We start from the raw sequence: 23,962 nt of genomic DNA on the forward strand, positions 1-23,962 counted from the left end.
GCTGCCTTGTTTACAAAATGTTTGCTTCAATGTCCATAGAACCATAATAACCTCACCGTGGAAAAGAAAGACAACGGAAAGGAACATGTAAATAATCCTACATGGAACTCAGTGTTTAAAAGAAGTGAAGGGTTATGCATTTTAAACTTTGGTTTATTTTCTTAAAAAAACACAAGTCTATTCCAACATTATAAAGAAGCGTAGTAGCACCATTGTGTTCCAAATTGGCGCTTTTTCAAAAAAATTGGATACTCGGTCCGTTTGATAGCCAAGCCAATAAAATCAGTCCCATAATCTACTTACTTTATACACTTACAATCAATCAGTGAAACGGTGAAAAGTGTAGAATTGTTCCCTATTGCTTTCGGCTCGGAAAAAATGGATAATCGTCAAAAGTCTAAAATTGCTGTGGTGGGGGACGTGACTATTTGCTGGAATTCCCCCTTTTGTGGTGTATACAGTCAATCATACTTGTTTTTTAAGCGAAAAGTTTTTTTTAAGAGTGAAAGTTACACAATCATTTTCCATGGATGGTCGTGGAGTATGTGTTTGAAAAAAAAATTTAAGGTAGTATTGGAGATTTTAACGGCTTAAAAATACACTGCACAGAATCTATCCTCATGAAAATTGGTGCTGCTTTGGTTACCGACCCCCTCCACACACATTCAACCGCCTGTACTGTCACGTCTCTGTGTCCTCTCTGCATTGTACAGCACATTAATGTATAGAATATACTTCCTCTTTAATAAAATAAAAAAAAGTTTTTTATTAATGTGTGTGTTTGTCTTTTGTTTTTTTCACTAGCGTCAGTATTGTTGGTGGAGATGAATTTGCTTGAACTCGCTGCCGTCTACTGTAGTGTACAGGCAAGACGTCCAAGATAATGTCCCTGAGTTCTAAACCCCATACTATCTACTATTTAGTATGGTAAGAAAAAGGATTTAGGATGTCCCGATTCTTGTGGCCAGATTTAGTATGGTGAGAAATACTCCGGATGTCTACTACATCGGGCAGAGATTTTAAGTGTTGAAATCAGCATGCTATATTGGCGATTCTGACCCACAGTCCAGTGCGCACCGAGTGACGTCACATCGACGGAGCCTCCGTATGAAAACAAACGGGGATGTGACGGATATAAAAGCAAGAGGCAAGATCAATGTTATGATGAAATATAAGTAAAAGTATGTCTCAAAGTGTATATGCCTACTGCATCCCTAACTAGATTCTTTTTATGGTCTGATGTAGTATGTAGAATAGAAAAAAAGAAAGTAGCCTATGCGATTTGGAATGCAGGGAATGTAGGCCTATCTCTTCTGGACATTCAGTGATTTTTGTTGTAGAATAAACTACACACAGCCTACATTGCTCTGTCCTCTCAATGCATTTCGCTCTGTTCCATTAGAGTTACTGTTGATTCTGTCTTTGGTTCGCCATCATGACATTAAACGCATCAATCTCCTAATTAACTGGAAAGTCCAATCAATCACATACTAAAAAAAAAAAAAAGTGCGCATGCGCTTTGGCCCACTTCACTTCAGGACTCACCACCACCTGGTTGCTCGTGACGTAGATGAGAGAAAAGCTTCTTTCGCTGCCGCCGCGCGAGGCAGGAAGATTATTAGCAGCTCGCGCGGAGGGGGGAGAGGAAGCGCGTGAGAGAAAGACAGAGCGAGAGAGAGAGAGGCGGAGAGATTTAATACTAGTTCAGTGTCGGTCTCTCATACATAGGAGAAGCAGCCCACTTGTCTGTGCCTGTATGTAGGCTACCGTACTCTCGGAAGGTGAGCGCAGAATTCTTACAATTGTTGGGGAACACCTTTGTCGGACGAATACTTTTTTTTTTTTTTTTTTTGTCAAGAAGCAGACAAGGAAGCGAAAATCATGTCCAAAGGAGGAGAGTTAAAAAGAAGTATGCACGCGCAATAAAGTAGCCTAACCTTCGGAGGTGGGGGGCGAAAGAAACTCCTCGGGAAAAAGAAGTAGCGACCAAAGAGGAACAGGATGGGGATGGATTTCAGCACTCTTCGGAACCTCATCAGCAGATATGTAAGTTGTTTGAAAAGCGCTCAAGTCTTCCGTGTGTACTGTCTTCCATAATGTGCTTTCTCGTCCCATACCATTTCTTTATTACCTGTAAACTAAAGCTCTTTGCAATGCCTACAAGATAAACAGAAAAAAACGTGTTCGCCCTTGTCACTATCGGTTTCATATTACGCCCGAAGCGGCCACTCAATCCGGATTAAGTTTCACTCACGAGAGGAGAGAGGGGAGTGGAGAAATGAGCTCACAGGGAAATGAACTAGGACTCTTTTTAGTTTAGTTTTTAAAAGTGGCTATTCCCACATTTGCAGTTTTGAATCTAGCAGTTCGGAAGGAGTGTGCATAGTCCCCCAAATAACAAAATTAAAACCCTGTCCAAGTAGGCTATAGTAGGCTATCTTTATGAATTTACAACTTCATAGTGGACTATCTATCTATCTATCTATCTATCTATCTATCTATCTATCTATCAATCTATCTATCTATCTATCTATCTATCTATCTATCTATCGGTGTGTCTGTCTATCTATCTATCGGTGTGTCTGTCTATCTGTCTGTCTGTTTATCTAGCCATGCACCCTAGGCTACTGGGTTGTAAACTTTTTTATAACTTAGTTTGTAAAGAAAATGTGAAATATTGGTGTTCATTAAGTTAAATGTTTGCCAACAACTAGTGATGTGTTCAATGCAATTGGGCAAGCAGACATGACATCATTGATGATGTATTTCTTGGTGAAGTAATAGGCTGTACCTTGCCTCTCCTCTTTTATTCTCTCTCTCCCTCCTTCCTGCTATCACTAAAGTAAACTCATCAGCTAAACCATTATTTTATCACATAGACAGTGACGCCACTGTATATTGCATTATTTCCTTGACTCTTAATGACTCGACATACAGCGAGTGCATTGACACTCATAACCTATTACTACGACCGGCGTTTGAAGAAAAACATTCATTCATTTACACATGGATACACTGCGAGTAAAGATTAATCATGCCGTTTTTTTTAAAGTGATTATTTGTGCACAACATATTGAATACACGCGACCCTTTCTAAAAATATGGCTGTTATTACAGAGAAGGAGATAATTCCAGTTCAAGCTTATGCGTGTTGTTTATCATAAATTCTGCTTGCTGTTCCATATTATTTGGCAAACACTTTAAACTACATTCATTGTAAAACACTTTGCAACACTTTTGTGAGGGAGCTGTACATTACAAATTAATTATGAAAGCCGAATTGCATACTTGACATGGTAGAATACAATAAAAATGAGCTGTTAGAACAATTATTTTTAACATTCTAAATTATTAGATTATTAAATTGTTATTATGGTAAAAAAAAGTGATGGTGGAAGAATTTTTATTTTTATTTTTTAAACCCAATGCCCAACCCAACCCAAATGCTACTGTCACACGATTAGATAATGCATGCAACTAGAATCCAGTGACATTAGCAAATGGATTTTTCATTAGGATTTTATATAGAGACCGGATTCATAATTAGTTTAATTTTTTACAAGCGGAATCATCCAGTGCATCGCTGGCTCCGCCTCCGACGTATTGACTGATATTCCATAAAAATATTGACAGCCAGATAAAATGCACATCATAACCCTAATCTTATACATTCAGCACTGCAGTCTCTCTCTTTGTCTCTCTCTCTGTCTTTCTCTCTCCCTCCCTCTGTCTCTCGCTCAATCAATTTAACCCCAAGCCCATTTGTCTAGAGCAGTTATTATTCAGATCAATTACAGCAGCAGACCTCATCAGCGTCCCACATAATCCTCATTCTACCATTCCCAGGCTTGTCTCTGCATGTTCCTTCACCCTCTCCACACACACACACACACACACACACACACACACACACACACACACACACACACACACACACACACACACACACACACACACACACACACACACACACACACACACACACACACACACACACACACACACACACACACACACACACACACACACACACACACACACACACACACACACACACACACACACACACACACAAAGAGATAATAAGAAACCCTGTTAACTAGTGTGTATTATATTGAAATTATTATTTTTATTTTACATATACTTTTTCCAATTGCCATTTTTTTTCAATCATTAGAAATAAAGATGACTTTCATTCATTGCTTGGGGCTGAGCATGTTTCGCCCTATAGGCCTAAAGCTGTCTGTCTCATGTGAGCTTGCTCCACGTGTACTATAGTCAAACACATTATTGTAGTGGGTTAATGCCATCTAACCCACGCCCACTGCTAACCATTGATTTGACTAGCAGGCAGAAAACACAACTGGATTACATAATTCATTGGACTGACTGTTCCATTTGTAGTCTCTTGTTTGACTTGGGAGGTGGGGGGAACATACAAAATCAAGAGTGAATAGCACACAGATGAGTTCTAGGGCTGCAACTAACGTTTATTTTAATAATCGATTAATCGGTCGATTATTTTTTCGATTAATCGATGAATCGGATGAAAAAAATATAACATTTGTAAATGCCGCATCTTTATTCAAAAACTGAACATAACTTCAAATTCACAGTGCAGACTGAAGTGTCAAAACACCAGTTTATTGCTCCAACGTCCCGGAACTATTAAAAGTAATATTAAATGATAAAAAATGTAAAATAAACTTAACTGGGATAACACAAAAAAAACATACAATGTATGATATACATTTATAAAGTATATAAGGAATGTCCATGGTAAACCAGTCAACTGATAACGATCCAAGTCTTTATTGATATCACTATTGATACTTTTCTATTATTTTGTTGAAATAGAACTTGTATTATTGCTTTAATTGCTGATATGATCATAGCTCAAGATAGGACATTAAAACAGGTCATAATTCCATCTTTACTATCTATTTTATATTGCTGGGAAAACAAGTTTTCGACAAAATTTTTTTGTTGCATTTGAACACATCAATCATATTACTGAGCCGGCCTGAACACATCACATTTGACATGTTTGCTACTTTTTTTAAGCTAACTAGCTCTATATCCTTCCGATTTTAACATGGATTTAAAAACTGGATTACTATTTTTAACTGACGGGACTTTCTACACCGTTCGGTTGTGTGATTACTGCCGCTGCTTTGAATGACTGTTGATGCGCCGATGCCGACTCTCCGAACCCGTCTGCAAACCGTCTGCAAACCGTCTGCAGCAGCAGCAGCTGACAGAGTTGTTTTGGACTAGACGGATACTGAGTTGAAGGAGTTTTTTAACCCAAAGACAGCAAAGGTACTACACTTTTATATAGGCCTACAGTCCAGTGTTAGATATGACCAAAATACAAGCTGTGGCCGCTCACACTATAGCTTTCCCGCACCGCTTCACGTGCGCTTCACGTGTGGGCGTGCATGAACCTGTCGGCGGCTGGATGTGACTTATTATCGCGCGACTCAACGAATCGATGACCAAATTCGTTGCCAACGCTTTTAGTAATCAATTATTTTAATCGATTTTATCGATTCGTTGTTGCAGCCCTAATGAGTTCAATAGAATATAAGATGTTGTATTGCCATTTGCACAAGAAAGAATAAATATGTGGTAGTAACAGCTTGGTGATTTAAAATACCCTGAATCTTTAATACTGCACACCTATATTGCACTGTGAGGTCGTCAACTGTCCATTTAGTCTGTGAGGTGTGTGTGTGTGTGTGTGTGTGTGTGTGTGTGTGTGTGTGTGTGTGGGGGGGGGGGGTGAAGTACTATTAAAAAAAACATCCAATAGTTATAAGCTCAGAAAGTGCATTGAGTGCATTTACTTTAGTATTACCATGTAATCACCCGGTCAATGATCAAATTCCTTTGTGATTTTCTCTACTTATGACATCTATTGCAGTATGTCCGTCCTGGGAGAGGGATCCCTTACTTTGTCGACTCTCCCTGAGATTTCTTCAATTTTTTTTTTTAATCCCGGTAAAGGGTTTTTTACTGGGAGTTTTTTCTCAGCCGAGCTAAGGGTGTAAGGGCAGGGTGTCATATTGTATCATATTGTATGAAATGTAAAGCCCACTGAGACAAATGTATTTGTGATTTTGGGCTATACAAATAAAACTGATTTCACCTTTTTTTCCGACACTTTCTGTGAGTGCAATCTACAGCTTGTCAATGTGTTAAGCTAGAGGATAATTGCTGTCTGCCTGAATCTCTTGGCGTGTTCTGTCATGACTGGACAGGCGGAATAATTCTCCAGAATGCAACTCAATGCGACTCCACCTTTCTCTTAACCTTTACACCTAAGACGATGTGTTCAGTTGTGATGGGAATTTTGGTTATTTTGAGTGAGCTGGATCATTCACCACTTATACCTTTTATAGCCAAATGTAGCCCCGTTTTGACTTATGACGAGTATGTGTGTGTGTGTGTGGGCCTTTATCACTTAAGTTACTCAATACATCCTTTGTACTGAAGTATTCAAAAGTACAAACACATTTTCTAATATCAATAAATTGCTGTAGCCGATTGTTTTCGTTGCATTTACAGACACTTGTATCTCTCTGAAACCACCAGATAAATGCACTGACTTGCTACAAGACCTCTGATACAAAGTGGCCGAGATAGAAACACTTATAAAAACTTAGGCAAACTTATATTACATTTTTTAATTTTTAATTTTTTTTAAACAGTTCAAGCTGACTCTCCTCATTCACTTAAAAGAGCCGGCAGTGCGCACCCACTATAACAAATGACACGTTTTCTTTCGAACCAATAGCAGTCGAATAATCGGAAAGGATATATTCTTTATTGAACGTCGAGAAATGTTGTTGAATTTGGCAAACACTTAAATAAACATGTTAATTAGCACACTTTCCATCATTCCTCGCAAGAAATATATTACATTTTGACTCCCAGTTTATCCACTGTGAAGATTAATGAATGCTTTTCTTCAAACACCGGTCGCAGTAATAGGTTATGACCGTCAATGCACCTTAATATGGTAGTCTTTAAGAGACAAGGAAATAATGCAATAGACAGTGGCGTCACTCTCTGTCTATGTGATGAAACGATGGTTGAGCCAATGAGTTTAGTGATGACGGGAAGGAAGGAGGGAGAGAGAGGGGGGAGGGAGGGAGAGAATAAAAGAAGAGAGGAAACATTACACCCCTGTAGATTTGCCTTTGTTGGGTGACACAAAGCAGTGTATTCCCTTTAACAGGTGTATCGTTGTACATAAAAAAAGGGAATCAATATTTATTTTTATATTGACTTTTTATAGAATTGTAGCAATTTGTTTGATACATTGGTAAGTCATTTCCAAGTAGAAAATTACAATTATTATAAACAATATTTTAAGGTGGAGAACGCTTGTACATTTCCGCATGGGCTTGAATTGTACAAAAGCCAAAAACTCTGTCCAATAAGGCGCCAGGCCACATTGTACTACATGGCTGTAGTAGTTGTACAGTGTGTGTCTTAGTGGCTGCCATGTCCGATGATGTGAAAAGGCAGAGGATGTGTAGAACGTGTAGAGGGGTGATGTGTGTGGCTGTCGCTCCCATCCAGACAGACAGATCAACCAAACCTAATCACAGTGACATGTCGGAGCAGAGAGAGAGAGAGAGAGAGAGAGACCTCCTAGCCTAGCCTACACTAACTGTTCTCTCCTGAAAGTTTGTAAAGTAACATTTGAACATTCTGGTGCAGTATGCAAGTGTTGAGAGAGAGAGCCCTGTCTGCTTTCTCTAACCTTTATTTCTACAGGTAAATCCCATTGAGACCAAAGACTCTTTTACAAGGGAGATCTGTTTTCCTTTCCCACGTTACCATTTACGCACATTCATACACCGATAGCAGGCTAACTATCGACATTCGCACGAGGCTAGGTGGGTGAAGTGTCTTGCCCAAGGACACAACAACTATGACACAGGTGGCAGGGCGGGGATCGAACCTCCAACCCTTTGATCATCAGCCGACCCGCTCTACCAACTGAGCCATCATTGCTAATATCCTGTTCTCCTTTTGTTTGAGTAAATCATTCACTGCATAGTAAACATTGACCAGTTAGTTAACAACTGTGAAACTGAAACTAGAGATACGATAAGATTAAGATAAGATAAGATAAGATATGCTCTATTCATCCCAGCAGGGAAATGTAGGTGTTCCAGCAGCCAGCATACATACACATACACACAACACATACAGGTGTAACTCAAAGACATTTGAATATCGTGTTCAAAAGTTCATTTATTTCAATAATTCAACTTAAAAGGTGAACATAAAATATTATATAGACTCATTGCATGCAAAGTGAGATATTTCAAGCCTTTTATTTGTTATAATTTTGATTATTAGGGCTTACAGCTTATGAAAACCCCAAATTCAAAATCTCAGAAAATTTGAATATGACATGAAATCAATAAAAAAAGGGATTTTAAATACAGAAATGTCAGCCCTCCAGAAAGTATAATCATCCATATGTACTCAGTACTTGGTTTGGGCCCCTTTTGCATGAATTATTGCCTCAATTCCTATTCCTTTTCCATGATATTCTAATAATATGATTTTCACCTGTATACATATCCAACCCATACCAAAAACATGAGCCCACAATACAAAGCCAGGATTTTAAAAAAATTGTATGGATGTTCCATGTGCTTAAAGGTTCATTAAGCTGAATGGTCAGTTTAGCTAACTTCCTGTCAGTGACTACAGTTAGCAGTCCCCTCCCTCGTCCCCACGTCACCACATTAATGCACTGCGGTCTTCAAGCAGCGAGTTATCTAGCATCATCTCAGATCCATTAGTGTGATAAAACATGATAAAAACCATCAAAACAGACATTGGGAAGGATGTTTACCTGCTCCGCCATTGTAGACGCATACACATTCACCCATCTGTCGCTCTGCACATGCACCGTCAGTGAGACGGGTGCCGGTGTGTAGCATTCTTTCTTCTGATTGGTTATCAGTAGTGGGATCCTCAAAGTTTATTTGTTTATTACATGCAGAGCGAGTGACTGAGAGATCGGCTTTATGAAACGTGCACATTATATAAGTGATCACTGTATGAATAAAGAGAGATTTAACACTTATATTAACATAAATAAATGGCTTACTTCACCCTTTAAGTAGCTGTTACTCATAGATATATACAAGCTGAGGTGAGTCAACCGAGCAGCATTCCTCTACTGGTGACTAATCTGGATTGCAGTATAGGAAGTGCCTCTCCTTTCTCTCTCTCTCTCTCTCCGTCTAGCTTCCTGCCTGCCTTCACATAGTGGATTAAAAGGTTACTGCTGGCCACTATAACCCTCACCCCACACACACTTAATCCATTGTCCGCCATGCTTTCAAATCCCACTGCTTACTGTATGTCCCACCTGTGGTATGTTCTCATCAGTACATCACTTATGCTTTAGTTTCAACATAGCAGGATGTGTATTAAGCATGTCCACTGATCCGGTATATCTGGTCTCATATATTTTTGTAAATTGATTTTTTTTAAATAATTTTATATAAAAATAAATCATTATTTATTTAAAAAAATATATTATTATTATTATTATTATTATTATTATTATTATTATTATTATTATTATTATTTTTTTTTAAAATAATCCCCATTTGTTAATATTAAAGGTCTACTTCACTGGTTTGAATATGAAGGTGTATTGAATTCTGAGATCCTATGTAGTATAAATGTAGCCTGGAAATCCTGACCCTGATATCTTGAACGATAGAGGGTCTGGCGACGATCAATAGTAATTTCCAACTGTAGGGGTGGCTCCTACTCGTGCATTTCAAATGCCACTGCACGCAGTTGGATAGCACTACAACCAATCAGAGCGATGCACAAGTGACGTAAGCCCCGTTCGTTTAGCGAACAGCTGTTAAACTGTTCAATTAAACGTTTGCCGTTGTCGGTCGGCAAAACAGAACATTCCACTTACTTGCTAGTGAAAGCTATGAGTCCCGTCTTCCAATTCGTTAAGGGTCGAGGCCAAAGCAGTCTCAAACTCACACAACATATCCGCAGCCATCTTTGATGTTTACTATCACAGCTTCGACGTCGCATGCACGTCACTGTCGTCATCCGGTTACGTCCTCCCCAGAGCACCATATAAAGGGCTCTGGCGCGCCCATATTAGATAGAACCAATTGAAACGTTATACCAGATTTCTGGTAGTCTTGATAAGCTTCAACGGAGCGTCTCCAGACCAACACGCGCAGCAAATTTAATTTGCCAGCGCCTAGTGGCAGGTCTGGGAATGCCAGGCTAGTATAAATGTGCGAAAAAAATTGAAATCGGTTCATCCTAGCCTGAGAAAAGGCAGAAAGAGTGTTTTTTTAACCCTATATTTCTCTTTCTCGTGACATCACAGAAAGAGAAATATAGGGTTAAAAAAACTTACTTTGTAAATATTACTGTGATGTCTTTTACTGTGACATCACAGTAATATTTACAAAGTACGTTTTTTTTTAACCCTATATTTCTCTTTCTGTGATGTCACGAGAAAGAGAAATATAGGGTTAAAAAAACACTCTTTCTGCCTTTTCTCAGGCTAGGATGAACCGATTTTAATTTTTTTCACACATTTATACTACATAGGATCTCAGAATTCAATACACCTTCATATTCAAACCGGTGAAGTAGGCCTTTAATAAAAGCTATTCTTCTTAGGGTCCAGATCAACAGATTAAAAAAAATTCAAATACACATTGTCAATAAGCAGAGAAATAGGTCCGAAATATTTAGTACTACTTTTCCATTCACATTTGCTTCTTCACACTTTTGAAACAAGCGAACAATGGACACAGTATCTCTACTTAGGTAAACATCGAAAATTCAACCCACATTTGTTGATTACATACCTATCGTATGCAGTTTAAGATGGTTTCTTTTTGACTAATAGCTATTTTTAGTTTTCCTTTTGAAACTGATCTCAGTTCATCTTGATGCATACATTCCTAGCACACTTACATGATGCAGACTACTAAGTAGGGAGGTGGAATAGAGGCATCAGATCATATGAACTCCTTAGCTTTTGTCTGCTGGTTAATAATTGATCAAATGGCTGATGGTGTCTGTGTAGCTTGTAATGGAGTCTTCCACACCGGGGATACCTGGGGCTGCTGAGTCAATAGTCCTACCTAGTAACACAGAAACATGTCAGTAATGTTTACCAATGTTGAAATGGGGTTATATTATTGTTATATTAACAACAGTCCAATAAAGTGACAGAAAAGTTATTGGAATTTGCTATTGTTTATGTTGAAGAATAGGGGCAAGACTTGATAAGCCTGGTCTTCTTCCTATCCATTCTCAAATTAGTCTGGCGTGTGTTGTGTTGAAATTGGCTTTGATATTTTAATTTTTTATTATGTTATTCAGATTTTTTATTATTATTATTATTATTATTATTATTATTATTAAAATCTTTCGAAATAAAGATTAATTTATTAATTTTCTTGTCTCCGAAAAGTTCCATGCGACTACAGCTTTCATAAAGTTAATTTAAAGTTAACGATTACATGTTCTAAGTCAACCGTTCGATATAAGGCTGTTTCAGTATTTCTTATTTTCATTAGTACTGCCTAGAATAACATCACCCAAGCACCCAAGGGTGTCCCAATGATGGCTTTGACTCTCTATAAAGATAACAGGACAAAACAGACACAACAATGACTACTACTCCACCTTTTAAAAGGCCTAATTAATCGTCTAATAACTGAACAACAGTAAATTGTGGATATACTATGAAACAATATTCCAGCATTTCTATGGCTTGATCTGAGTGTGCATATCCAAAGTAATTGACTATAAGTATGACTTTTTTATTTTGAAGGGCAGCCATGTTTTTTTTTTGATAAGCATTTTCTAATGGCTCTTCTAAAGCATTCTCATGAGTGTGTGCCAACTGCAGCCGCCTCATGCTAACCGTTTAACACCCGCTCGTCCATGCTGTCCACAATCCACAAAGTGCACCCGGGGTTAACCGCTTTACCTGAAGGATTTACAGGCTGCCAATAAGCCACTCAGTCTTCTTGGGATCGAGCCCATTGTCCACTGTTTGCTTTGCTAAACCTTTCACAATGCATTCAGCAGCCCCCTTGTATTTTGCCTATTGACAGCACCAGTTATACTGTATCTTAAGTGACAACAAAACAAGAATAGGAAGAAAAAAATGTTAAAGAAGAAGTAAGTGATATGGTCTTTTTAGCTATAACTTCCGGTCAGTGACTAGCAGTTAGCAGTCCCCTCCCCTCGTCCCTACGTCACCACCACATGAACACACAAAAAAATATCACTTACTTCTCCTTTAAAGGTGGAGTCAGTGATTCTGGAGAATGCTTGTTGTCAACATCAGTGAATATCTCCTCACCATCCACTTACCTGTCTGTATTGTTTGTGCTCTGAAAATAAACTACAGAGCCTAGGCTGTGTATTAACAACAGTGGATTTTGTTTTACAGCGCACATGATAATATACATAATTATGAACAGTATAATTCCATTTCTGCCAAGTCTGTTCGGAAAAATTCCAATTCCCGCCTATAATAATTGCATTATCTTCTGATACATTGGTCCCTTTTAAAGAGTTTATCTCCTTCTCACATTACCCAAACAGGAGCGTCTAAAGCGGTTGAGCTCCATTAAGCGTGTGTATCAGTGTCCTATAGAATACAGTGCACTAACATTAACAGTGTATTATACTGCCCATTGAACAAGGCTCTTGATGACAGATGATGGATAGCCCAGGGTTAATGGTGCATACAGGCCTCTATCCAAAGATACAGACCGAGAGAGAGAGAGAGAGAGCGAGAGAGAGAGAGATACAGAGAAAGAGAGAGAGGGGTTGTTTGAACTTGGGCCACAGTAATAACAGTGGTTCCGGGGGGCCAGTGAAAGTGCTGAGGGGGGCAGGTACACCTTAATGTTCTCCCCTATCTTTGGGAAGGATAGCTGGTCGAACGGAACACACTCCATTCCCCAACGGACCTTGTGTCAGTGGAGTGTGTGTGTGTGTGTGTGTACCCCCCCCCCCCCCTCCCCCACCTTCCTAAATGCTGACTGTGCACTCTGCTGACACACACACACACACACACTTCCATTTAGTCCATAACGACTCCCCCCCCCCCCGCTTTTTTCCGCTGTCTTTGCTTTTGTTTCTCTGGAGACATTAGCGGGACGTTATTATGGAACTTATTGATTATTTTTTGGGGGGGATTATTGGTTTCGTGGCACTCACCTCTACACAGGAAGTCAAGCAGGATTTTTTTTGCCTACTTGCAGTACATTGATTGCTCTTGCTCGACCTGGTCCCATTAGACCCATAAAAACAGTTGATTCTCCCCGCCATCTATTCATATTTAAGCTGATTGGCATTTGCTCCGGTGCATTAGGCAAAAAACCCATAGGTTCAGCATCTGCCTTCATGCTTGAGTTACAGTGACGTTGTATCTTTTCTTGTGTTATTTGCCTCTGTTCTCCTGACTTTGCATGGCTGCGTTCCAATACCCGTAATATCTACTATTTAGTATGGTAGAAAAAAGATTTAGGATGTCCCGATTCTTGTGGCCAGATTTAGTATGGTTAGAAAAAACCCGGATGTATTGTCTACTACATCCGGCCGAGATTTTTTAGTGTTGAAAACAGCGTGCTATTTGGGCGATTCTGACCCACAATCCAGTGCGCACCGGAAGTGACGTCACATCGACGGAGCCTCCGTATGAAAACAAACGGGGATGCGACGGATATAAAAGCAAGAGGCAAGATCAAGGCGCAGTGTTATGATGAAATAAATAAGTAAAAGTATGTCCCAAGTGTATACCTACTGCATGCTAACTAGATTAGTTTTATGGCCAGATGTAGTATGTAGAATAGAAGAAAGAAGTATGAGTAGAGTATGAGATTTGGAATGCAGGTAATGTATTTTCACTGCCTCCTTCTTCTCTCAATTTGTGCGTGTGGGAGTTAGGGCTGCAGATGTCAAGTATTTTAGCCATCACGTATTCTAATTCGAATTACTCATATATGCAAGATATATTTGGAAAGCTGAGATTCTTGTGATATAAATGATTTATTTCACTGCACCGATAAATGCTGTGTTATCAGATCAATGGTCAATAATGGCATTATACTGTCCGTTATTTCTCCATAATGACCGCTGATAAGAATAACTGAACCGTTGCTATGGGTAACATTTTCTTTCCGGATCTATCACTTACTGTCATATCAATCCACTGATAGATGTGTCTGCAAACAGTGACATCCCACTCCTTCAATAAACAATTCATTTGAATGTATGTGGGGAAGCAGGGAATACAGAGCTGTAGCTTTTCAATCAAATTTCAAAGGGAAAATTGCCCTCTTGTGAGCGTGACACACCAACTTAAAATAAATGATTGTTACGACCCGGCTCGGGGAAGCAACATAGACTACACAAAAGCAAGTTAAAGGTGTAAGAAAATGGTGTTTATTGTAACAAAGGTTTAACAAAAAGGTGAATGGGAGCCATGCTGCTGGCCCTGGCTGGAGAGAGAGAGTCAATTTTTACAAGGCCGTTTGCACGGATGCATTGGAATTGCAATGTGAAATGGAGTTAACAGCTTATCAACTTGTGCACATGTTAAAAAAAAAAACATTGATGATTCTGTTACATGATCAATGCCTTTGTGGTAGCCACGGTGACGTTCAGATGACTGTGATCCGCTCTAAGCACTCTCTCTGCCAGCCCTGTCAGAGCTACAACCAAGTAATATAACACTGTCTATACACATCAGCGCACTTTGAAATGTCTGTTAAGAATCGAGATGGCATTCCAGCTAAAATAGGCCTTTGTAGATGTATTGGTTTCCGCATGACTAGATGATGACAAGGGACTACATTTGTTCACTTTTTGACTTGGCATAAAATGTTTCCCTTAAAGGAGAAGTAAGTGATATTTTTTTGTTAATATACGTGTTAAATCGCTCTATATTCATACAGCGATCAGTTAAACAGTATGCACAGTTCATAACACAGGTCTCCCAGTCATTCAGCTTTGCATTAATTGCCAGATAAAATGTTGAGTATCCCGCTTGATTTTATCCAATCAGGAGACAGGGCGCTATAAAGAGGCGGGGTCTCTGTGCCCCGTGAACGATGACTCACTGCTCTCCATCGCGGCACTATCTGACGAAGACGGCTGTGTGTTCATGTGGTGGTGACGTAGGGACGAGGGGAGGGGACTGCTAACTGCTGTCACTGAGAGAAAGTTAGCTAAACGGACCATATCACTTACTGCTCCTTTTAAATGTTGTTGTTTGCTAGTCTTCTGCAGTACATGATTGACTTAGAGTGATGAGCACTAAAAACCTGAGAATAGAAGCTCCTCTTTAGCAGCGTGTTGGGAGTGCTTTTCAAAAGGGAACACACTTAAATATTTCAGCACAAAGACTACGCAAACCTGGAAGACGAACAACACAGGAGAACAATATAAATACTGCTACTATCACGGCAGCAGAAGTATACAGTATGCACTACCCGGAGCAGAGCTCAATGACAACACAAATGACCACTAAATCCTCTAAACGTGCAGCGTGTAGCATTTTAACATTAATAAGTAATCACCCTCATCAATATTTGAGTGCAATTGCCACAAAGCCAACGAGGCCACCACTACATTTGCAGCACAGGCAGTACTCGGATCACGCACTAGGATTGACATAACAGTCCAAAGGTAAACCCATTTGTGAACAACATTTGAGCTTCAACAATGGCAGATAGTCTAAGAAGTAAGAGTCAAATGGAGAAATTGCTCCATGGAAATGCCTCATTTAATGGTGCTCCAAGGAACTTTCAGTTTGTTAATTATTGCACCCCTTTTGGACAAAAGCGGTAGTGTTTTTTGTCAAAGGCATTAAGAAAAACTAGATATAAATAGCATTCTTTGCACTGATAGTCTCGTTTGCTGTCATTTATGATCAGCAGAGGAAAAATTTGACTATTTCAGAAATATTTAAAGGTTCCTCGTAGCACCTTTTTAAGTATACAAGCAAAGGCAGCGGTGGTGCCTTTGGGATCAGTTTAAAATACTAGCAGCAATTTCAACACTCACATGAGATGATGGTTGACTCAACTGCGGTGTCATTTGTTCATGGTAGTTAATGGTTTGAATATACACGCACAGTGAGAAAGTTAAACTGTAATACAAGTTAATCAAATAACAGTCATTGTTAAAGGGATGACACAGCCCGATCAACATTAGCAAAGGTGTTTTAGCCTGGTGTGGGTGCAATACAGTAAATGTTGGATGGAAGCTTGAGTTTTTGCAACTGTGCATTCATTGTCTCGGAAGTTTAAAGTGGTCTTAAAGATTCACACGTACAGTAAATCCAAATCGACTGACTGACTCATCTTACGATTACAAATAGTCGAGGCTAGCATTTTTAGCATTTGTGCATAAAACCTACATGGTGTTCTCTGACAATGCCAGCAGCAAAGTGCATGTGTGTGTATATTGCACACTGAGTGCATTTTTATAGCAGTATAAGCGGTAAATATAGGGGTGGTAGGATGGCCTAGAGGAAAAGGTGGCCGACCAGTAACCATGAGGTCGCTGGTTGGATCCCCGGCACCGGACAGGAGGGTGTTAGTAGTGAAACTAGCAGTGGCTGGTATTACATCTACGGTGCCCACCATCTCATCCATTGTGTCCTTGAGCAAGACACTTAACCCCAAAACTGCTCCAGGGGCGCTACGGCTGACCCTGCGCTCTGACCCCCTTCGAAGTGTGGTAACTTAAGAGGGGATATGCGAAAAGACGAATTTCAATTCAACCATTGACTAATATTCTAACTCAACCTAATTTATAAGAAGAAAAATCCTCCAATCACAGTCACCATTCTAGCTTTTGGTTTGAAGTTACCACTGCTACAGTAATTCTGACAATGCATGACACCATAGGCCACATCTTACAGAGATCTCCTAACTTCCTGGAATCCATTTCCACCATGGTACTCAGCCCTTGTAGTCAGGTGACTGGTCTCATGAGGGCCACATGATGCTAGTAGGCTACCTCCGCCCCCTGACTGACCCTGTGACTCTTCCTCTACTAGTGAGAATCACACTTAACTAAGCAGTCTCCATTCTAGTACTCTTAACTACATTTTGCAGTCACTTTCTGGTACTTTATTTGTGACCCAGTAGTTACATTTTGCCATTTGTTGTGTGGTTAATGTAGCTACGAGGAACTTTTAAATATTTCTGAAACAGTCTAATTTTTACCTCTGATCATAAATGTAACAGCAAATGAGACCATCAGTGCAAAGAGTGCTATTTTTATACAAGTTTTCTTTATGCCTTTTCATGGGTATACGCTCACCCAGAATCAACAGCTGGTGTAGTAAAAACACACTACCTCTTTTGTCCAAAGAGGGCGCTAGAATGAACACAAACTGAAATTTCCTCAGTGCACCTTTAAGTACTGAAACTACAACTAATGTTGGTCCACATAAAAGATGGATAAAGCGTCAGTCAAATGGATTATGAATGAAAGCAAAAAGTGAGAATATATGACCTAAACAGTGAGATACTGTAACAGTCCATGGTGTGAAGGAAGTTCTGTTAAGGTTGGAGGTCAACTCAGGTGGAAGAATATTTCAGGAGACGTGGATGAATTATGAAACAATATTTATTACAGACTTGGCTAAGGAGAACCGGACTGCAACTCTCGTGACTTGCACTTCAATTCTCCCAAACTCATGCTTAGAGCTGTGTATTAACCTCGCGCTATCTCTAACACCTCCCCGGCTCGGGCACCAAGCCTACCAATGTTTTGGTTCAGAGCTGAACACAGTGAACCATAACATTCTGGAGTCTAAGGAGATGAGACTGTATCTATACAACTGACCTAAGTGTCTCCTAACAGGCTCCAAGGCTGACCTAGAGTCTGAGAGACAGACACACAAGACAGGCATATATGACCTATTAATCTTTACCATTAATATTACAACTAAAGACCCAAAATTCCCTCACACATGGTAAAACAAAAAAGTTAGTGCAAAGAAACAGGGGGATTGTTCCTTTAATGGTTAAGGAGTTAGTGAAGAACAAACTGTGTTTGTGTGTGTGTGTGTGTGTGTGTGTGTGTGTGTGTGTGTGTGTGTGTGTGTGTGTGTGTGTGTGTGTGTGTGTGTGTGTGTGTGTGTGTGTGTGTGTGTGTGTGTGTGTGTGTGTGTGTGTGTGTGTGTGTGTGTGTGTGTGTGTGTGTGTGTGTGTGTGTGTGTGTGTGTGTGTGTGTGTGTGTGTGTGTGTGTGTGTGTGTGTGTGTGTGTGTGTGTGTGTGTGTGTGTGTGTGTGTGTGTGTGTGTGTTGGCTTCTTACGTGACACAAAAGGGCAGCAGGATTCATGGGGACATGTGACAATGAACCAGCCTGAATGGGAAGAGGACAGAGCAGTAAAAGTCATCTGAACCAGAACACAAGGGGGGATAAACTAAGAGCTTGGCTAGGCAATAATTAAGAAGTAACCAAAACAAAAGAAATGTACAGATTAAAAGAGGGAACTTTAACAATAGGTCACTGTCAAAGGAGTGTCCAATCACACTTGTTGGATGCTGACGACGTCTGAAGATTTAAAGCTGCAGTGCGTACATTTTTCCGTGTAAAAGAATGTCGGTTACATTCCAGCCGTCGCCAAAACGAGTTGACACGAAGTTGATTAAGCCAATCAGCTCCACAGCAACTCTCTCTGTGTTTCTCGGTATGGCAGCGTTAACAAACGTGTGTGTGTGTGTGTGTTTGTGTTTGTGTGTGTGTGTGTGTCCCTCCTGACACTGGCGAAGGAGCTCAGAAAAATCTCAAGAAGCCCTTGCCTCATGTAGATGCACTGACAGTGTTGTTGTAAATACTCAGAATTCCTCATGGGGGGCGACAGAAGTTACACACTGTAGCTTTAACTGCACTGTCTTGTCTCGTTGAATGCACTGCAATGTTACCAGACTTTCACTCTTATTTAGGACTATGTAACAGGCCATTAAGTCAAGGTGTGTGTGTGTGTGTGTGTGTGTGTGTGTGTGTGTGTGTGTGTGTGTGTGTGTGTGTGTGTGTGTGTGTGTGTGTGTGTGTGTGTGTGTGTGTGTGTGTGTGTGTGTGTGTGTGTGTGTGTGTGTGTGTGTGTGTGTGTGTGTGTGTGTGTGTGTGTGTGTGTGTGTGTGTGTGTGTGTGTGTGTGTGTGTGTGTGTGTGTGTGTGTGTGTGTGTGTGTGTGTGTGTGTGTGTGAACCTGGGAGTCATCATCATTACTGGCAACACAAACAGTGTAATGTACACCATTAGCATTAGAGTGTGTGTGTGTGTGTTCGCGTCTACAGGTCAAACATTAGTGAAGACCGAGAGAAAGTGCTCCCATTAACAGGGGAGAGACAGCCCAAATGAAAAAACGATGGTGCTTGGGTGAGTACAAACATGTTATATAGGGAACAGGGAAGGATATAATGGCTAGCATATATATATATATACAGTATATAGAAACATGTTTGTACTCACCGAAGCACCATCGTTTCTTGCGTTGCCGTTTGACATGGCTAAAACCTGATTTGCCTTCCTGCATCAGTCAGGGGTATCCAAGGCAACAAGCTAATATTCCCATTGGCTCTCTTTGTTTGAACGCAATCTAGCATCTATGATCGATTGCTCTTCCTTGGGTCCCCAAAGTTTTACTCTGAATTTCATACATGGGATTTTGCAGTTGAATTTGGCATGTTGAATATTTGATTTTGAATTTGAGAACAATGCATAAATATTCAGTGCTTAAAATTCAATGGCTTTTTATTTTCAAAATCCGATGACACACATGTACTTCCATAGCCAATAGACAGACAGCTAATGGCACTGTCAAAAAAACTCACACAAGGAATATGAACCCATTACCCAATACCCACCCTAAATGCTTTCTAGTTGGGTCAAAACAAATGATAAGTAGTAAAGAAAAATGTGTAGTATTTTCAGTGCCTAGTCAACAACATTACTTTAGAGTTGTTGGACTATACAGCTTATTTTAGGGGTGTCAGGGTCGATCGCAATTACGTCATAATCTCGACTTTCAAATTTTGAGGTGATGAAAGGTGGCTAAACAAGAAATTACTTCAATTTAAGTTACTTTATAAATCAATGGTTACATTGAAATTAGTCTTTTTATGGGTGTGTTCAAAAACAGACTACTAATTACTACCTACTAGCTACTCAATATTGACTAACTACATGCTGTCTACTTAAATGCAGGCACTTAGCACACTTAGTGTGACCTGGATACACACACACACACACACACACACACACACACACACACACACACAGTCCCTTATCAACTTCCGAGGGGGTCAGAGCGCAGGGTCAGCCATAGAACAGCGCCCCAGGAGCAGTTTTGGGGTGAAGTGTCTTGCTCGAGGACACAATGGTAGAGATGGTGGGCACCGTAGATGTAATACCAGCCACCACTAGCACCTATCCAGTGCCGGGGATGCAACCACCTTATTGTTACTGGTCGGCCACCTTTTCCTCTAGGCCATCCTACCACACAATAAGGTCTTACACGTACGCTGCAAATAACAAATAATGGAGTTCATATCACTCCATATAGATCATTTTAAAGGCACAGTGTTGAACGTCATAAGTCATGTCTGTCTTGACGTAGCCACCACAGTTAAAGGAAGAGTTCGACCCTCATTCGGTTTGAATGGTGAAATTTGATAGCGCTCCCGTCTGTCCATTAAAGCTTAATGGAGTTGCGGGAAAAGAGTCTTGATGTCACTGAGGCCAACCAGTGGACTCCAGGAAGTAGACTGCTCCCATCCAAGACATAGTCTGGGATAGGAAACCCTGTAGAAAACCACCAATAATCAATTTTGACTCTCGATGTCTTGAACAGAGACTTGACGGGAAGGGGAATGATGCTTGGATGTGGGGAAACCTAACCATAAGACCATATCCCCTCAACAAAAATACATATTTTGCTGTATTTTCTGAATATTTGACGTCTGTCTGTTCAACATAGCTAATGATATACAGTGTTTCTAGTGGCGTTACCCCCGTGCTAAAGCTTGGCCCGCTGCCATTCAACTTGCAGTGTTGGAGTTATTTAAAGCAAGCCGTGTGTCCACAGATCAATGCAGGCACTTAGTGTGACCTGGGTACTAACACACACACACTTAAACAAACAAACAAACACACACACACACACACACACACTTAAACAAACAAACAAACAAACACACAATGTTTAACTAAAGGCTTTGGAACAATCACTCATTTAAAGATGCTTTTAAATGGAAACAAACTTACTGATTTCTTCATTATGGATGTCGCAACTGTCATCCCGCTAGAGTACTGAAAACTTCCCAGTTGTTTTTAAATGTCAAGCTTGAGGCATTTATTCCTATTCCCCTATGTGAACCTGAATGCAACATTAGCTCAAGTCATGTGACCATCTACTCACGCTCCTCTCCTACTCACGTGCAAACAGTAGCAGACACAATGAACCAAGTATGCACTGTGTGTAAAGCGTACTCCCTTGACATACAGAGAATGACTGTGCACAGGAAATCTACAACAATGCCTTTCTCTGTGATGAAAGCTGCTCTGTGAAAACCAGGCCAATGAATGTCTCTGTACATAATGCACTGATAATGTGTTCATGTGTCTTAAAGGAGTAAACACATTTTTTGTATATAGCTTGTTGCTTCACTCTTGGGTTTAAGACAAGGTGACAGAATCCATTCCTTTGACTATGCGTGCATTTTTTGAACAAGAAATAGGCAAAAGTTGCTTGACGCTGCTAGTTAGCTTAGCTCAAATACTGGTAGTCGATGGGAAACGTTAGCCTGACTGTGCCGACAGTTAAAATATTGTTGAACTGTTCCTTTAAAGAGGACCTATGATGCTTTTTGACTTTTATGACCTATAAACGTTGTTATGATGATTCATAGTCATGCTTAACCATACTAAATTATCAAATAATGACTTACATGCATTTCGACATATTCCCTGCTGACCGTCTGGGGTGTCTGTGCAGAGCACTAAACACTATTCTAGCCAGTCGAGAAGTCACGTCTTCAAAGCGGTCTACCCTTTCATAATTTGTGACGTCGCATAAAAATTTGTGACGTGACCACGCGGATGTTTCCATGTATGGTAATGCTGTCACTTCCCTGTTCGCGTCTGCCTCGCGCCCTTATAGGTCCATGCTCGCGCTTCCCGCCACTGAAAGTGTTCCGGAAGGAAGGTAACCAATCACAACGGAGTGGGGTTTGCAGGAGGGGGGGGGAGGGTAGCGGAGATGGCCGATGCACAGGCGGAGGGAGCGGAGATTGCCGAAGCACACACACTCAAGTGTTGACAGGACGTGCTGGATCGCCAAAATAAGAGAAAGAGCTTCCCGAAAATCTACATAGTTTTTTGTGATGTGATTCGTATCAGGTTGCTCTATAGCAGTGTAAAACAAGAAATTAAGACCAGAACAGTAGTATAATAGGTCCTCTTTAACATTTTTCTGCGTAACATAAGCTTGCAATGTATTCAAGAATGAAAGGATTGATGTCATGGCAAAAAATGGATAATATTAATACAGCAGGCCGCCGCAACTATAGTGTTATGTAACCATACACAACAAGTGCTCGTTAATAATAAATAGTCCTATTGCTTTCTATAACACCTTTCACAGCACATTGACAATGCAGCGCACACTCAGCCGTATACAGTGGACTGCTGACCCATATACAGTAGGTAATGGAAGCAGGTGAATGTCTATTTCAGCTCAATTCAACTCTCCAGACAGTCCTGCCTTTCACGTTTAGACACTTTCCTTGAAGCTGCGAATCTTTGAAAGATCAGGAGCTTATGCGATTTGATTTGCTGTTATTAAAGGTGAAGTAAGCGATTTATTTATGTTAATATTAGGGGTGTGCACGTGTACACGAGTAACCGTTTAGTAAATCATAACCGTTTAGGAAAAATCAATAAACGAAAACCGTTTAAAAAAAAAAATCTTCAAATTTTAAATGTTCTTTTTTTCAAAATTTTTAAATATGTTCTGGAGACACGCATTTATTGATTTTACATCACTAATAAACTACTTGGGGAGGATAAAAGCTAGTCTGCCCAATCTGTCTGTCCCTCGGCGTGTGTGTGTGTGAGTATAAACACACACACCCACACACACGGGGAGGCGCCGTTCTCGGGCTCGACTCACAGCCACGTAAGAGTGATGAAAGATAACCTAAAGATTAAAGTTACCCGGTTGACGTGAACTACGCGCGTAAGTAGCCCAAACTTTATAACACCTGTTCAACCTGCATAAACGTGGACATGTAGAAAGCGATAGGATATATTAATCAGGAAAATGAATGAAGCGCGATTATGACGGCGCACATGACAGGCGAACGTGTATGTGTGTGTGTGCGCTCGCCTACAGGACGGCGAGCGCACGAGGACAATGACGTCATGGTTAACCGTGTACACGAAAAAAATTCCGTCGTGTACACGGTTAGACATTTTTGTAAACGTTCACACCCCTAGTTAATATAAGTGTTAAATCGCTCTTTATTCATACAGTGATCACTTATATAGTGTGTGCGTTTCATAAAGCCGATCTCTCAGTCACTCACTCTGCATGTAATCGGCAAATAAACTTTTCGGGGATCCCACTACTGATAACCAATCAGAAGAGAGAACGCTACAAACCGACACCCGTCTCACTGCTGGTGCACGTGCAGAGCGACAGATGGTTGAATGTGTATGTGTCTACAATGGCGGAGCAGGTGAAAATCCTTCCCAATGTCTGTTTTGATGGTTTTTATCATGTTTTATCATATGGATCTGAGATGATGCTAGATAACTCTCTCTGGTTCAGATGTGAGGGCTTGTGAGGACATGCAGGTGTAGGATTATGAAAATGTC

General features: G+C 40.3%; 2 protein-coding genes across 4 annotated transcripts in view; both read left to right on the plus strand.

Moving 5' to 3' along the window:
- tubgcp3 (tubulin gamma complex component 3) overlaps positions 1-766 on the plus strand; it is a 24,584-nt gene extending 23,818 nt beyond the window's left edge. The window contains exon 23 of the mRNA XM_080052597.1: positions 1-766. This exon is cut by the window's left edge and continues 809 nt beyond it. The gene's annotated coding sequence lies outside the window, so the exon portion shown is untranslated.
- An 889-nt stretch (positions 767-1,655) lies between these two features.
- The window catches only part of atp11a (ATPase phospholipid transporting 11A), a 54,941-nt gene continuing 32,634 nt past the window's right edge, over positions 1,656-23,962 (plus strand). For all 3 annotated transcript variants that reach the window (XM_080052754.1, XM_080052755.1, XM_080052756.1), the window contains exon 1: positions 1,656-2,046. In XM_080052754.1, the coding sequence (XP_079908880.1) occupies positions 2,002-2,046 (45 nt within the window). In that variant the 5' untranslated portion in view covers positions 1,656-2,001. The remainder of the gene's footprint in view (positions 2,047-23,962) is intronic.

This window comes from Ammodytes marinus (assembly GCF_949987685.1).
Source record: "Ammodytes marinus genome assembly, chromosome: 24".
Taxonomy (NCBI): Eukaryota; Metazoa; Chordata; class Actinopteri; order Uranoscopiformes; family Ammodytidae; genus Ammodytes; species Ammodytes marinus.